This window comes from Chiloscyllium plagiosum, chromosome 40, assembly GCF_004010195.1.
Source record: "Chiloscyllium plagiosum isolate BGI_BamShark_2017 chromosome 40, ASM401019v2, whole genome shotgun sequence".
NCBI lineage: Eukaryota > Metazoa > Chordata > Chondrichthyes > Orectolobiformes > Hemiscylliidae > Chiloscyllium > Chiloscyllium plagiosum.
Genome location: NC_057749.1, coordinates 828,214 through 844,205, shown reverse-complemented (window position 1 = coordinate 844,205; position 15,992 = coordinate 828,214). Strand labels below are relative to the sequence as shown.

General features: G+C 40.3%; 1 protein-coding gene across 2 annotated transcripts in view; it reads left to right on the top strand.

Annotated features, from left to right (window-relative positions):
- Positions 1–15,992, top strand: part of dapk2b (death-associated protein kinase 2b) — a 150,823-nt gene that overhangs the window by 111,399 nt on the left and 23,432 nt on the right. The window contains exons 4-10 of one of the 2 annotated variants that reach the window (XM_043680135.1): positions 1,303–1,441; positions 3,230–3,356; positions 8,676–8,724; positions 10,142–10,168; positions 10,278–10,430; positions 12,386–12,431; positions 13,154–14,368. In XM_043680135.1, coding sequence (XP_043536070.1) covers positions 1,303–1,441; positions 3,230–3,356; positions 8,676–8,724; positions 10,142–10,168; positions 10,278–10,430; positions 12,386–12,431; positions 13,154–13,798 — 1,186 coding nt within the window. In that variant the 3' untranslated portion in view covers positions 13,799–14,368. Of the gene's footprint in view, positions 1–1,302; positions 1,442–3,229; positions 3,357–8,675; positions 8,725–10,141; positions 10,169–10,277; positions 10,431–12,385; positions 12,432–13,153; positions 14,369–15,992 lie in introns of those variants that run through there. The other variant, XM_043680136.1, reaches the window with a different exon arrangement.

Below are 15,992 nucleotides of genomic sequence, written 5' to 3'. Positions count from 1 at the left end.
GGAAGAAGATTGCAGGTCAAGAAGGCGGTGCTGAGTCTGAGGGCTGGAACTGAGAAAAGGTGGGGGAGGGGAAATGAGGAAGCTGGAGAAATCCGCATTCATCTCCTGTGGCTGGAGGGTTCCTAGGCGGAAGATGAATTGCTCTTCTTCCAGGCGTCGTGTTGCCATGGTCTGGCGATGGAGGAGGCCAAGGACCTGCATGTCCACGGGGCGGTTGGGTTGGTTGGTGCGGGTGTCCCAGAGGTATTCTCTGAAATGTTCCGCAAGTACTGGGAACACCTCTGGGACACCTCCATCGATGGCCTCTTCCATTGCCAGACCATGGCGATTCTCTTTCTCCTTTGATGCTGCCTGACCTGCTGCGCTTTTCCAGCAACACATTTTTATGTTCTGAATGTCACACAGGAGAATGATGTGGAAATTCTTACAGGACACAATGATGGGGAGTTTAAAAATACATTTTCATTCAAAAACATTGTGCTTTCTATCTGTGCAGTAAATATAAAGACCATTAGACTAGGATCTGTCTTTTTTGCTTACACTACAGAACAACCTTGATTATCCAAAAAAGATGGGCAGGGAGTATTTGTTCAGATAACCGATTGTTCAGATAACCGATTGTTCAGATAACATTTTGACAAGACTTTGTTCGGATAATTCATGTTCAGATAACAGAGGTTGTTCCATATTGGGTTCCTGGTGTCCTTTGTTATTGCATCATTTGGGAATCTGCTTTAACCTAAAGACAAGGGTTACAATGATTTGAGAAGGCGACTCCTCCAGGGAAACAAGGATGGCTAGTAAACGTAGGCCCAGCCAGTGATCCCAACATACTGTGATCAAATTAAAAACCGTCACAGCAGGATAGGTATTTGACTAACTGGAGCAGATGAAGAATGTGTTGTCCATCCCAGTCTTGGCAGAATTTAATACCCTCCTCTTGAGTGGGTTTGGAGGTGTGGGTTATTTGGGTGGAGATGCTGCTGCCCTGCCACCACCACAGAGGTCTCCTCCTGCCACCACTCGCAAGTTTCCTTGACTGGAGCAGTGATTTGCGAAGGGAGCCTGCACTAATAGGGAGTTGCATACAAATATGGCAGCGTCTTGTTTACCACTGACATAATTATATGTGCTGAACTTGCCTCCCTAGTTAGTGGAGAGGGTGGCCATAACCTTATTAAATTGTGAGCAAGCTTGAGGAACTGACTGGCCTATTGCTGCTCTTATATATTTTGCGACTTTGTGTCGGTCAACTCTTGCTTCGTTTGATGCATGTTATGAAGAAAAAGGTTTTTTTTTCAGGGTATCTGGAGGAGAGCTCTTTGACTTTTTGGCTCAGAAAGAATCTCTGAGTGAAGAAGAAGCGACTGCGTTTATTAAACAAATCTTGGACGGAGTGAACTATCTCCACTCCAAAAACATTGCACACTTTGATCTCAAGGTAGAGTTTCTTTTCAATCTAACTCTGTGGAACATAACCCCTTTTCATATTTTTAAGGTGCAGCAACATTTTGTATTTCTCCCACAGTTTACAATTTAATAGATTGTGTAACTGCTCAGAGCTCTGCACAAATCATAAATATGCTCATGGAAATTTAACAGCTTACTTTTTTAAAGGATAATTGGAATTGCGTGGTAGCTCTGTCTTGCATCCTAATTCAGAGGTTGTGGCAACCCCATTGTGAGAATTATGGGGAGAGTGTTGCATTGTTGGAAATGCTGTCCTGAGTATAAGATGCTAAACTGAAGATTCCTCAGACCGTAAACAATTCAGAATAAATAGGAGGGTTCTTCCCAAGCCTGGGTTAACATTTACCCTTCAAAATTTTCAACATTGGACAATATACTCCAGAAAGTTGCTATTTAAATACTATGAAGGGACACCTTTGGGCCAAGATGCATCAGCTTTCTTGCTTCAGCAGTGAGGTATAATTGCTGGAAAAAAGAAATTGTTGAAGAAATTCCACTGTCCTACATCAGGACAATTTATAAGAAATACCAAAGTGAAGGAAAAGTGGCCTTCATACTAAATGAAGTGGATGTGTTGATTGGTTCACAAGTAGGCTTGCGATTGGTAGATATGTGCACCTATTAATGATGACTAACTGGTCACTGCCTTTGTTTAAATATTAAACCAAGCAATTTGAATCTAATTGCCCCAAGAGACCAGAGAATGGCTGTCAACTCATTTATACTCTGTTGAAGCAGGTTCAGTGTGCACACATGTTCCTTCTGTCTGCAAAGTACAAGGCCAAATATAGTTTCCGGAACATACAAGTATTCCACATTACAAATCCAACTGACAATCCTAAATTAGTTGCCATCATAATCATTTTGAACTTTGCTCAATAATCCCATCATACATAATATTGAATACTGTTGTGAGAGTACAAGCACAGACTGGTAGGGTAGATGTGGTTAGTACCTCGCTTACTAAGTTATATACTGCTTGAAAAGTTCTGACCATCTTTGGAATATATAGCCGACATACCTGGCACCACACTAGCACTAGAATCTGTCCCTTTTGGCCTGAGAATCCCTGTCTTCCTCAGATTACTATGGGATATTATATTTCTAACATTTTTCAGCAATAAGTACAGCTGTTTACATGCTGCTACAATGCTATAACAACAGGAGTGGTGTTCACCAGCAACAGGATGCTGCCAAAAAGCTAAAATGACATTCTGCCTAACACACAAATGAGTAATGTGGTATATGACTTTCAATACTGGTGTGATGCCAGTTACGTAGCCTGCAAATGCCAACAGCTTCCAGATCATTTTTTCAGTTTAGATGGGCAATCAGACTCACAATTTAAACAAAACTTAGCAGTTAACTGTCAGTCATCATTAACTGGTGTATTCTCCATGGAAACACTTCCACTAGTCACTTCAACTTGCCAGCCAATCTGCACTCTTCTTGCATACAGTTGAAATGCTTTTTTCTTTTTTACTTTGGTATTCTTGCAAGATGCTAAGTTTGAACAAAATGTACCTTTCTTCAGCAATACTGAAGTTTTATACTAGCAAAGGATGAATTAAACATGAAAAGTACAAGAAATTTTATTGAGAGCATACTGTTTCAGAGTGGTTTGTTTTTACTGGGGTGGGGTTCCAAACCTTTCCTAATGTAATCTATTTCAAATAACTCTCAACTGAAGGCTTGGCACCAAAACAGGACTTCATGATTGCTATGTTATAAATATTCTTCTTGTGAAATATATTTTCAGCCAGAAAACATTATGCTTCTCGACAAGGTACCAGTGCCACATATCAAGTTGATAGACTTTGGCCTCGCTCACACAATTGAAGATGGAGTTGAGTTTAAAAACATATTTGGAACCCCTGAATTTGTTGGTAGGTATTTAAAAACTACAGCTTTCATAATTTCAGCTGTAGATCCGTTATGTTTGAAAGAAAAAAAAATGCTTCATAAGTGGGGTAAGATGATGAATATGTAGTTAAATTTTGGATGTAGATTTGCTCGCTGAGCTGAAAGGTTCATTTCTAGGTGTTTCATTACCTTATTGGGTAACATCATCAGTGGGCCTCATGCGAAGCAATTCTGAAAATTCCTGCTTTCTGTTTGTATGTTTAGGTTTCTTTAGGTTGGTGATGTTATTTCCTGTGGTGAAGTCACTTCCTGTTCTTTTTCTCAGGGGGTGGTAGATAGGGTCTAACTCGCTGTGTTTGTTGATAGAGTTCCGGTTGGAATGCCATGCTTCTAGGAATTCTCGTGCATGTCTTTGTTTGGCTTGTCCAAGGATGGATGTGTTGTCCCAGTCGAAGTGGTGTTCTCCCTTATCTGTATGTAGTTAAATAATGCTGAATGTTAGAGAATATTTATTGTCATGTTTGGTGAAACTGAATGGGGTGACATTAGGAGTAGCTGTGGACCCTGGTCACAGATTCACATTCCTTGCTCATTATACTTCCAGCTGATCTGCATATACTGACTGTCTACTCGGTGTATAACAGGTGGTTAATGTGGTGCTGTCCATTTTATATTCATGTCCTTGTCCAATTTCACCCCTAGTGTATTGAATGTAGTAACTTCTTCTGATTTCCAAGGTTCCAGAAGTAATTGGTATTTGTGTGTTGCATGCTTAATGCTTTGTAAAGTATTTTCCCAAGTTTTCAATTCAATGTGGGAGACCTAGAGTGAGATGAGGGTGAGTTTGGTTTAATTGAAGCAAAAAGCTTTCTTCTGTTCAGACCTAGTTAATCGATGTGAAAGGCATTGAAAATTAAAGAATATTAGCAAGAAAGTGTGCCTATGAATAGTGAACAGGAGACTGCTGGTCACATTTATATGTATATGAGCTATGATTCAGGTAGGGACTTCACCACCACAGGCCTCTGTATCGATAGCAGGCCTTGTGATGTTCCTCTAATGAGGACCACACTCAGAATGGTGAAAGGACAAAAGATTTTGGCTATTCCTCGAAATATTATGAGAAATGAACAATCCAAGAAAGAGAATGGTATCACAAAAGTGAAAATGGAAATGAAACTTTGTAGATCTTCCTGTTCTGCAATAATGATAAAAATCACACAATACCAGGTTATAGTCCAACAGGTTTATTTGGAAGCAGGAGGCGCTGCTCCTTGATCAGGTGGTTGTGGAGTATAAGATCATAAAACACAGAATTTATAGCAAAAGATTACAGTGTAATGCAATTGAAATGATATATTGGACAAACCTGGATTGTTGCTAAATCTTTCATTTTTTTAGAAAGGGTTGCAGGTTTTGGTTCATTAATATATAAATCCCAGAACTGGCATATATGATGTTTGGTATGGGAAACACATGGACCTCCAATTTGCTTGTCTGTCTTTCTACCACCACCTCAATTAATGTTATATTGACCCTGCACTATCCCTTTACTGTTCACTCAGTTACTGCTGCTTCTCACTCTCACTTTTTCAGAATTTTCTTGATTTAGATTTCAGAATCTTCACTTGCTCTGCTTTCCTCCCCTCCCTGAAATTATTTTGCCATCACTCAGAGAGTTTCCAGGATTTCCATTGCCTCCCACAAATTGTTTAATTTTATATCTTCTTATTCTATCTCTGTTGTCAAGAATGCTATCCTTCTCTTCCAGTTTCTCCAACTGATGATTTCACTTTGCATTCTGGAGTTCTTGAAATGTTGTCCTGCCCTGCCAATTTTCACCCATCCCACTGAATGCCCATCCTATTCATCAAGTGTTTCCTGTTCATGTGGTCTTTTAAGACCATAAGACATAGGAGCAGGAGTTAGGCCATTCAGCCCATCAAGTCTGCTCTGTCATTCAATCATGGCTGATAAGCTTCTCAAACCCATTCTCTCGCTTTTTCCCCATAACCCTTGATCCCCTTGACAATTGAACCTATCTATTTCAGTCTTAAATACCCTCATTGACCTGGTTTCCACAGCCTTCTGTGGCAGTGTATTTTATAGATTCCCCACTCTCTGGCTGAAGCAGTTTCTCCTTATCTCTGTTCTAAAAGGTCTTCCCTTTATTGTAAGGCTGTGCCCTTGGGTTCTAGTCACTCCTACCAATGGAAACATCTTCCCAACATCTACTAAGTATTCTCTAAGTGTCAATTAGATTTCCCCCTCATCTCAGAGTATAGCCCCAGAGTCCTCAAAAGTTCCTCATATGTTAAGCTTTTCATTCCTGGGACCATTCTCCTCTGAGAATATACCATGGCCAGTGCATCCTTCCTGAGATGTGCCGCATGAAACTGTGCACAATACTCCAAATGTGGTCTGACCAGAGCCTTATAAAGCCTCAGAAGTACATCCCTGCTATTATATACAAGTCCTCTCAAAATAAATGCCATCATTGCATATGCCTTACTGACTCAACCTGCAAGTTTACCTTGAGAGAATTCTGGATTAGAACTCCCAAGTCTCTGCATTTCAGATTCTGAAATTTCTCCCCATTTAGAAAATAATCCATGCCTCTATTCTTCCTATCAAAACGTGTGACCTTACACTTTCCCACATTGTACTCCATCTGCCATTTCTTTGCCCACTCTCCTAACCTGTCTAAATCCTTCTGCAGCCTCCCTGCCTCCTCAATGCTACCCGTTCCTCTACCTATCTTTGTATCATCTGCATACTTAGCCAGAATACCCCCAGTTCCTTCATTTGGATTGTTAATGTATAAAGTGAAACATTGTGGTCCAAACATTGACCCTTGCAGAACACCACTTGACACCAGCTATCATTCTGCGAAGGATCCTGTTATCCCCACTCTCTGCTTTCTGCCAGACAACCAGGCTTCTATCCATGCTAACACTTTGCCTCTAACACCGTGGGCCCTTATCTTATTCAGCAGCCTCCTGTAAAGGGCCTTGTCAAAGGCCTTCTGGAAATCCAGGTAGATAACAACATCCATTGGCTCTCCTTGGTCTAACCTGCTTGTTGCTTCCTCTAAGAATTCTAGCAGATTTGTCAGGCCTGACCTCCCCTTGATGAAACTGTGCTGACTTTGCCTTATTTTATCAGACACTTCCAAGTATTCAGAAATCACATTCTTCACAATGGATCCAGGCTCTTACCCACAACCGAGGTTAAGCTAATCAGTCTATAATTTTGTCTTTTGCCTTACTTCCTTTTTAAACAGGGATGTCACATTAGTGATTTTCCAGTCCTCTGGGACCCCCCTCCCCTCCCCTCACCTCCGATTCTAGTGATTCCTGAAAGATCACCACTAAATCTATCTTCAGCTGTCTCCCTTTGAACTCTGGGGTGTAGTCCATCTGGTCCAGGTGATTTATCCACCTACAGGCCATTCAATTTTACTCACACCTTCACATTGGTGATGACCACCATACTGAGCTCTGCCTCCTCACTCACTTGAATTTTTTGGGATATCACTCGTGTCTTCCACTGATGCAAAGTAACTATTCAGTTCCTCAGCCATTTTCTTGTTCCCCACTACTATCTCTCCAGCGTCATTTTCCAACAGTCCAATGTCCATTTTCACTTCTCTTTTGCCCTTCATATATCTAAAGAAACTCTTAGTCTTCCTGTATATTACTGGCTAGCTTACTCTCCTATTTAATCATCTCCCTTTTTATTTCTTTCTTCATTGCCCCCTATTGGACTTTGTAAGCTTCCCAATCCTCTGGTTTCCCATTGTCCTTTGCCACATAATATGCTTTTTCTTTTGCTTTTATGCAATCCCTGACTTCCCTAGTCAGCCACAGTTGCCTCATCCTCCCTGTACCATGCTGCTTTTTCCTCAGGATGAATCTCTGCCGTGTCTCCTGAATTACTCCCAGAAACTCCTCCCATTGCTGTTCCACTGTCTTTCCTGCTCTGCTCCTCTCCCAGTCAGTTCCACCCAGCTCCTCCCTCAGGCCTCTGTAGTTGCCTTTATTCAGCTGTAATACCGCTGATTGTATCTTCTCCCTCTCAAATTGCAGAGTGAGTTCTATCATATTATGATCACTGCCTCCTAAGGGTTCCTTCACCTTAAGCTCCCTTATCAAGTCTGCCTCATTGAACAACACTAAATCCAGTATTGCCTGTTCCCTAGTGGGCTTCACCACAGACTGCTCCAAAAAGCCATCTCATAGACACTTCTCAAATTCCTTTACTTGCAATCCACTACCAACCTGATTTTCCCAGTCCACCTGCATATTGAAATTCCCCACGATCACTGTAACTTTGCCTTTCCTACACATCTTTTCTACCTCCTTGTGTATCTTGCGTGCCAGCTCCTGACTCCTGCTTGGTAGCCTGTACATAACTGCAACTATAGTTTTTTTACCTTTTGCTGTTCCTCCATTCCACACAGATTTCGTTTCCTACCATTGATTTAATTTAATTTCTTAATAAAGGGAACCCCACCCCGTCTTTTTTTTTATTGGATGTATATTCTTGAATATTCAGCTGTCAATCCTGATCTCCTTGCAGCCACATCTCCATGATGACCACCATGTCATACCTGGTAATTTCAACCTACAGTCCCCATTTCCGTCCATGCTGGAACTTGTTGGACAAGGACAGCGGCTAAGGTTCCTGTAACTCTACCTCTCTCTACCTGCCTCACTCTCAGCCACACCCTCCTGTTCCTGACCACAGGCCGAACTTAAGTTATATAGTCTAAGGGGTGTGACTATCTCTTGAAACAAAGTGTCCAGGTAACTCTTTCCCTCCCTGATGCGTTGCAATATTTGAAACTGAGACTCCACGTCAGATTCTAAGCCGGAGATTTTCCAGCAGCCAACATTTACTACAGACATGGTCACTGGGAAACAGAGTAGGGTCCACTATTTCCCACATCATACAGAAACAACACATCACCTGACCCTCCATTCTCTTATTTTATTTAATTAGATTTGAATGTGTTTTTTAAAATTTTTGACTGTTGTAATATCTCTGCTTATTTTCTTAATCTGAATGCAAGTTATAACCAATAATTTAATACAGGCTCAAATTTAGCAGGCTCCCTATTTACTTTTGACCATGTTCACCCATTTCTATGGTTCCCAATTCCCATTCTGAACTAGTGCACCCCACAAAACTTCAGCAAAGATATTGGAGGAACTATTCACAAATAGTGGTGTTGATCTAATCTTGTAGGAACATACATTTAAAATTAGTGTGTGTTGCTGATGGAATTTATGAAATAGATTTCATATTACTAATCTTTCTTTATTTTGTATATATTCTAGCTCCAGAAATTGTGAATTATGAGCCCCTTGGGCTTCCTGCAGATATGTGGTAAGTCAACAAAATGCATGGACAATTCTATGGGAAATGAGTGAAACCTAATGTCATTCCCAGCCCACGCTGGTTAGGCTTTCAAACTACCCTTTCCATCTTTTCTCTCATGGTTTAAGTGGGCCAGAGAAGTTTTAGGGTGAAGTTAACACATGAGCTTCTCATATTAGATAAAACTGTTGTTTATAACATTATAACTAAATTAAATTTTCACCAATTTTGATAGTTTTACTAAGTTAATATTGTAGAATCCCCACAGTGTGAAAACAGGCCATTCAGCCCATCAAGTCTGCACCAACTGCACCATCCCACCCAGACACAAACCCCTATCCTACCCCTGTAACTCTACATTTTCCACGGCCAGTTCACCTCGACTGCATAACTTTGGATGGTGGAAGGAAATCCATGCAGACATGACGAGAATGTGCAAACTCCACATAGACAGTCACCCGAGGATGGAATCAAACCTGGGTCCCTGGTGCTGTGAGGCCTCAGTGCAAATCACTGAGCCCCTGATAGTAATGTGATAATAATAGCACCAGCTTGGTTGCCTGAGTAGCTGAAATATCCAAATCTTTACTGTCATTGCCAATTTCAGGATCAAAGTGATGGGCTTGAATTTAGTCAGTGTTTAAATGGGGCACTGTAAACAATTTTCTTTTCTCTAATGTAATCAAAGGCCACAGTTACTGACCTTATTACATTAAAATTAAATCTTCATATTGCTGAGAGGTTATAATATTTATCTATGCAGTGATTCTTCTGAGGAAACTATTGAATCTGTAATTTTAGACATTGCTATCTCTGTAATCTCCTTGACTGGAAGCTCGGCCATTGAATATATTCAAGGCTTAGTTCGAGAGATTGAATGTCGAGGTCATGGAAGACTGTCTGGAAATTAGAGTTGAGGCCGTAACCAGATCAGCTGCGATCTTATTGAATGATGAGCAGGTTCGAGGGGCAAAATGGCCTGTTGCTGTTTCTATATTTTATGTCACATTAATGATCCAAGCTGTCTGCTCATCTAACTCTGCCTCCTGGGGCATCCCTGATTTTAATCACTCCCATTGTTAGTGGAGACATATCTCTATCACCAAGAACCTGAGCTCTGCAATTTCCTCCCTTGGTCTCGCCACTTCACTGCCTCACTTCCCTTCTTTAAAGCGTTCTGTAAGTTGGAATTATCCCTTCGCCCAAGCTTTTGGTCACTTGATCTTTTACCTTCTAATGTGTCTTGGTATCATATTTTGTCTTCTAACAATCCTCTGAAGAACTGTTAAATATTCCACAACTTTAAAAGTGCGAGATAAATGTAAGTTGTTGTTAATGTTAGATATATTTCTGGCATGCTAAAGGAATTTTTGTTTATGGTGCTTTAAATATTGTGCAGCCTCAGTTTGACATTTTATTTTTGTAGGAGCATAGGAGTCATTACCTACATTCTGTGAGTATGTCACAAATTATTTACAAATACTGACATTGTTAGCAGTTTGAGGTGAACATCACCCTTCTGGTTTTTAACCCATGAATCTGATTTGTCACCTATCGAGCAGGTTAAGTGGTGCTTCCCCTTTCCTTGGTGACACGAAACAAGAAACCCTTGCCAACATCTCTGCAATGAATTATGACTTTGATGAAGAATTTTTCAGCCACACCAGTGAATTGGCTAAGGACTTCATTAAAAAGCTTCTGGTGAAAGATACTAGGTGAGGAATTACACTTGGATCAATTGATAGTGAATTTTAAGAGAATAGGATTGACAAGATGCAGGATCTTTTGTAATTAGTGTCCGTTGATAAAATCATTTAGTCCAGGTGTAATATGGCCACTCCACAAGGTCAGGAACACAGAAATTATTAGCTGGGAAAGCCAAAATATGCAGAAATGAGTTTTGTGTTCAGAATTCTGAATAATTTGGTGTAAAAATTAGTGCTATTTTTAAGTAAAGAACAGGTTATGGTGCACTTTGTTCAGTTAGTCTCCATATGCAAAGGGGAGGTTGTCCATCAGTCTACTCCTGATCATCAGTAATGTGTTGAAGGAGTCCTCAATGGTGCTATCAAGCAGCACTTGCTTAGCAATAACCTGATCATGAACACCCAGTTTAGGTTCTGCCAGAGCTGATCAGTTCCACCTTGGTTCAAGCATGGACAAAAGAGTTGAACTCAAGAAGTGCTGTGAGGTGAGAGTGACTGCCCTTGATGTTATGGCAGCATTTGACTGACTCTGAAATCAAGGAGCCTGAGTAAAACTGGAGTCAATGGGAATTGGGGGGAATCTCTTTACTGGCTGGAGTCATACTTGACACATTGGAAAATGGTTGTGGTTGCTGGAAGTCAGACATTTTAGCTGCAGAACACCTCTGGAGCTCCTCAGGGTAGTGCCCTAGGCCAACCATCTTCAGCTGCTTCATCGATTACCTTCCCTCTATCATATACCAGGTGAGGAGTGGAAATGTTCATTGTGCAAACACCAATGTTCATACTTGCAGTTCCTCAGATAATGAAACAGTCTGTACTAATTTGAAGCCAAGTAGATTTAAGTTGACAAGTGGTAAGTAACATTCGCCCACACAAATGGCAGGAGGTGACTATCTCCAACAAGTGAGAATCACCCCTCGATATTCATTAACATCACCATCACTAAATCCCCCACGATCAACATCAGAGGGTTTACTATTGACCAGAAACTAAACTGGTCAATATAAATAAAGCGGTGACAAGAGCTGATCAATGACAAGGAATTCAGCAGCAAGTAATTTACTTCCTGACTTTCTAAGGTATGTCCATATTCTAAAACAACACCGAGGGGAATGTGTCACCATCCAGGGAAAAACAGCTTGATTGGCATCCGATTCATCATCTACAATGTTTACTCCCTCTCCCACTGATGCACAGTGGCAGCAGTATACACCACCTATAAGATCCACTGCATTAACTCACCAAGGCTCCTTCAACAGCACCTTCCAAGCCCACAACCACTTCCATTTAGAAGGACAAAGGCAGCAGGAACAGGGAAATACCACCATCTGCAAGTTCATCTCCAAATCATGCTTGAAAATATATTGCTGTTCCTTCAGTGTCACTGGGTCAAAATCTTGGAAATCCTGAACAACACTGTTGGGATCCCTACACCAAATGGATTGCACAGTTCAAGAAAGCAGTTTGCCACCATTTACTCAAGGACAACTAGGTTTGAACAATAAATGCTAGCCCAGCCAGTGATGCCCACAATCCACAAATGATTAAAAGATAATAAAAATGTCTGACTATTGGACCTGTGAGAAATTCTTAGCAATGTGTTCTGTTTAATAATTTAATAATATTGCTTCACACCATGCTCTAAGTTTCATCCTTTAGAGTATGTTCAACACAAGCACAGGAAAGATCTTGTCCAATGAAGCACTTATGAAATACAGTCACTGTTACAGGAAATGCGATGAATATTTTGGGCATTGCAAGCTCTTACATTTTACTATTGAGGTAGTTTATTTTGGTGATGCATTTGAGGAGACATGATATCCAGGTTGACTCTGATTGGTCAAGACATGTCATACAGTTATAGACAAATTTATTTTGTATTTTGCTGACTTTTTATCTGAATTAATAATAAAATAAAATTTTACATTCGTCCATTTCTAATGCTGTTTCGTTTTATTCAGGAAAAGGCTAAGCATAAAAGATGCTCTTTCACACCCATGGATAATGGTGAGTGTTAACATTCATGTCAAATTAAATTGCATTTCCTGTTGACAGCTATGTGATGTTGTGAATTGACAGCCTGCATATTAACTCGCATGCACTGAAGTAATTGCAGTGATCTTCATCTTTACATCCCAACAGTGACATAAAATATTAGTTCCCCGATGCCTTTTAAACTTGACCTTTTCAGATTTGTTTTCCTTTTTTTTCAAGCTATTTTATTTAATGCCTTTCATGCAATGTTATGGGATGGGGAACTGTTTCAAATACTGTTTTATATTTGGCATTGAATTCCAAGTTTGTATCTGCAGCAAATCTATCACATTATAAATCATGGAGCATTGAGAGGAACTGTTTATTTGCAATTCTTGTGTTTATTTCAGTCATAGTATACTCATTGAGTATACTGATTCATTTAATTCATCTGTAGTCTGGAAGCCATCTAGAATTCCAAATCTCAATCTGTATTGAACATGAAACTAACCCCATCAGTTTGCATGTTATGGTAAGTAATGAGTGCTGTTTGAAATGTTATTGTGTGTCCCACTGCACAATCCTTAACATGGAAGCATTTGTATGGAGTGCCACTAACTGCCTTGATGTGTGGAGTGCTGAAATTGGACTTAGAGCAACTTACCATCATCTAGATTAGTGCTACATCTGTGCAACAAAACCATGTGTATTTTAATTGCCAATAATCTAAAACCCTTCTGTCTGACCCACTGAAGTATCACCAAAAGAAAGAAGAACAGAAAAATAAGGAGAACAAGACACAGCATCGCAGGCAGCTGAAGACCAAGCGTCTGAAAGAATACACCATCAAATCCCACTCAAGCATGCCACCCAACAACACCTACGTGAACTTTGAAAGATTTGCCAAAGTGGTGGAGGACCTCTCTATGATGGAGATGACCTTCAGTGGGCTTACTTCATCACATGATTCTCTTCAGGAAGACATTGATGCATTAATTTCAATTTATAATGAAAAGGAATCTTGGTACAAGGAAGAAAATGAAAATGTCCGGCATGATCTTTCCCAGATCAGATACGAGTATCGTAAAGCTGAATCCAAGAAGAAGCAACTCCAGGATGAAATAAAAGGTGTGAATAATGTGCTGAATACAGTCAGTGCAAAATATGATGAACTAAAATCTCATTTTGAATCTCTGAGTCAAGAGATCTCTGCTGAATTGAAATGGGTCCAGGAAGTAATCGCCTCTTTTCAGACTGAACACATCAGTGAAGGATACCTGGATGGAAACTTTGCTTCTGTCTTCAACAAAGATCTGAATGAAACCCTGAAGGATCTGTTAAATAGTACATGCAATGGAGAACTGATCACCAGCCTAACCGCATCAGAGTCAAGTCGTTAAAGTTAACTAGAGGAAGACTGATGACACCACGTTCATACATGATGTTACGACATGGAATCCAGACCATCTTAGAGAAAGATAACAGTTTGAGGCAAATGTATTCCAGTTAAAACAAAGTACTTAGAATGCTGGAGATCTGAGACAAAAACAAATTGCTGGAGAAACTCAGAAGGTTGACAGTATTTGTGGAGGGAGAATCCGAGCTAATATTTCAAACCCAATATATAATATTATAATAAATTTTGGAATGAGTCTGGTATGTAATATTGTATTTGTCTGTAATACATAATGTACAAGTATAACAATATTTCGGAATGGAGAGCAATACTGGACTGAATGTTAGCTCGGTTTCTCTCTCTATAGATGCTACCAGACCTGCTGAGTTCCTCCAACACTTCCTGTTTTCATTTTATATTTGTATTTTACTTCTACTTTATTTAAATTCTGAGTAGGGCAAAATTCAAGTACTCAGTCATCTAAATTGAGAACTATTTGTGTTAGGGGAGAAAGTGAGGACTGCAGATGCTGGAGATCAGAGCTGAAAATGTGTTGCTGAAATGCGCAGCAGGTCAGGCAGCATCCAAGGAGCAGGAGAATCGACGTTTTCCTGAAGAAGGGCTTATACCTGCTGCGCTTTTCCAGCAACACATTTTCAGCAACTATTTGTGTTAACCTGTTTATACAATTGGTTTTCAACAAAATAAAATCAGAACAAGTTTAATTTTTGACTGCTTTTCAGCATCAAATTTTAATCAAGTTGAATGAAGCACACTTAAACAAAGAACAATTATTAACAAAAGAGATGGAACAGTAAATTCAGCAGTTCCACTCTCCTAGCCAAGAGGTTACCCTCCAATTTGTGAGTTAGAAAATCAGTGCTGCGCTGTTGGAGTTATTTTCTAGTGCATTCGTCCTTTCGTTTTAGCTCCCATAGAGAATGGTGAGTTTATCAAATGATTAAAACAATGTCAGTGTTCCACAATCTTTTAGTTCTACTTATGTCCATTTGTGTTGTTTATGGAAGAATTTGATCTGATTAGATTAGATTAGATTACTTAGTGTGGAAACAGGCCCTTCGGCCCAACAAGTCCACACCGACCCGCCGAAGCGCAACCCACCCATACCCCTACATTTACCCCTTTAACCTAACACTACGGGAAATTTAGCATGGCCAATTCACCTGACCCGCACATTTTTGGATTGTGGGAGGAAACCGGAGCACCCGGAGGAAACCCACGCAGACACGGGGAGAATGTGTAAACTCCACACAGTCAGTCGCCTGAGTAGGGAATTGAACCCGGGTCTCTGGCGCTGTGAGGCAGCAGTGCTAACCACTGTGCCACCGTGCCGCCCCCACCGTGCCGCCCGTGAGTGTTGTGGGACTGAAAAATGAGAATTATCCTTTCAATAATGTGACTTTTATCTGTGGATGGCTAGTGATGGATGAGGATGGTGATTATATCTGAGGTGAATTATATATTATATTATATTTGAGGTGAAATACCCTCTATGTATTTAGGATTACAAACCCAAATTGCTATAGCTGGCTGCTTTTAGTTGTTGCTGCGTTTCTTACTGATCAAATATCCAAGTTCAACCCATGGTTGACCTCTTGAATTATCAGCCCATGAAGAAGAGAATTCCTACTGCCAGCTCAGCAAAAATAATGCGGCTCCAATTGGAATTGAGAGTATGTCACAGACCTCAGACAAGCAATTTGATGCCTTTTTACATCACGCAATAATTCATTATAAACCCTGCTGAGCTGGAAAATACATTCAGTAGAGGTCATGTTGACTTCCACGAAAAGTCATTTTTCCTTGCCCTCAAAGCACAAGTGAGGCCTCGGGTAATTGGACAGGTACCTGATGTTTCCTAGGTTTTGAGATATGGATGGTGCCAGGACAGGACGAAGCTAAATTAGCATAGTTTATTGAGTGCTTTCTTTTGACACAAACTTGGGAATGAGATTGAGAAATTACTGAATTATGTTATGGCATAACATTAAGCATGTTCATCAAATTCTCCTCTGTGCCTAACTGAGATGTGCTCAACACGCTTCCACTGGCGCAGAATTAAAATCAGGCCCGTTAGCTCATACAAAACACAGGAGTTCAAACAGTGGAAAGGTGAATTTTGTTATCAGCATATCAAGTGCTGGAACAGTAAAAGTAAATGGAAGGCATCTTTAATC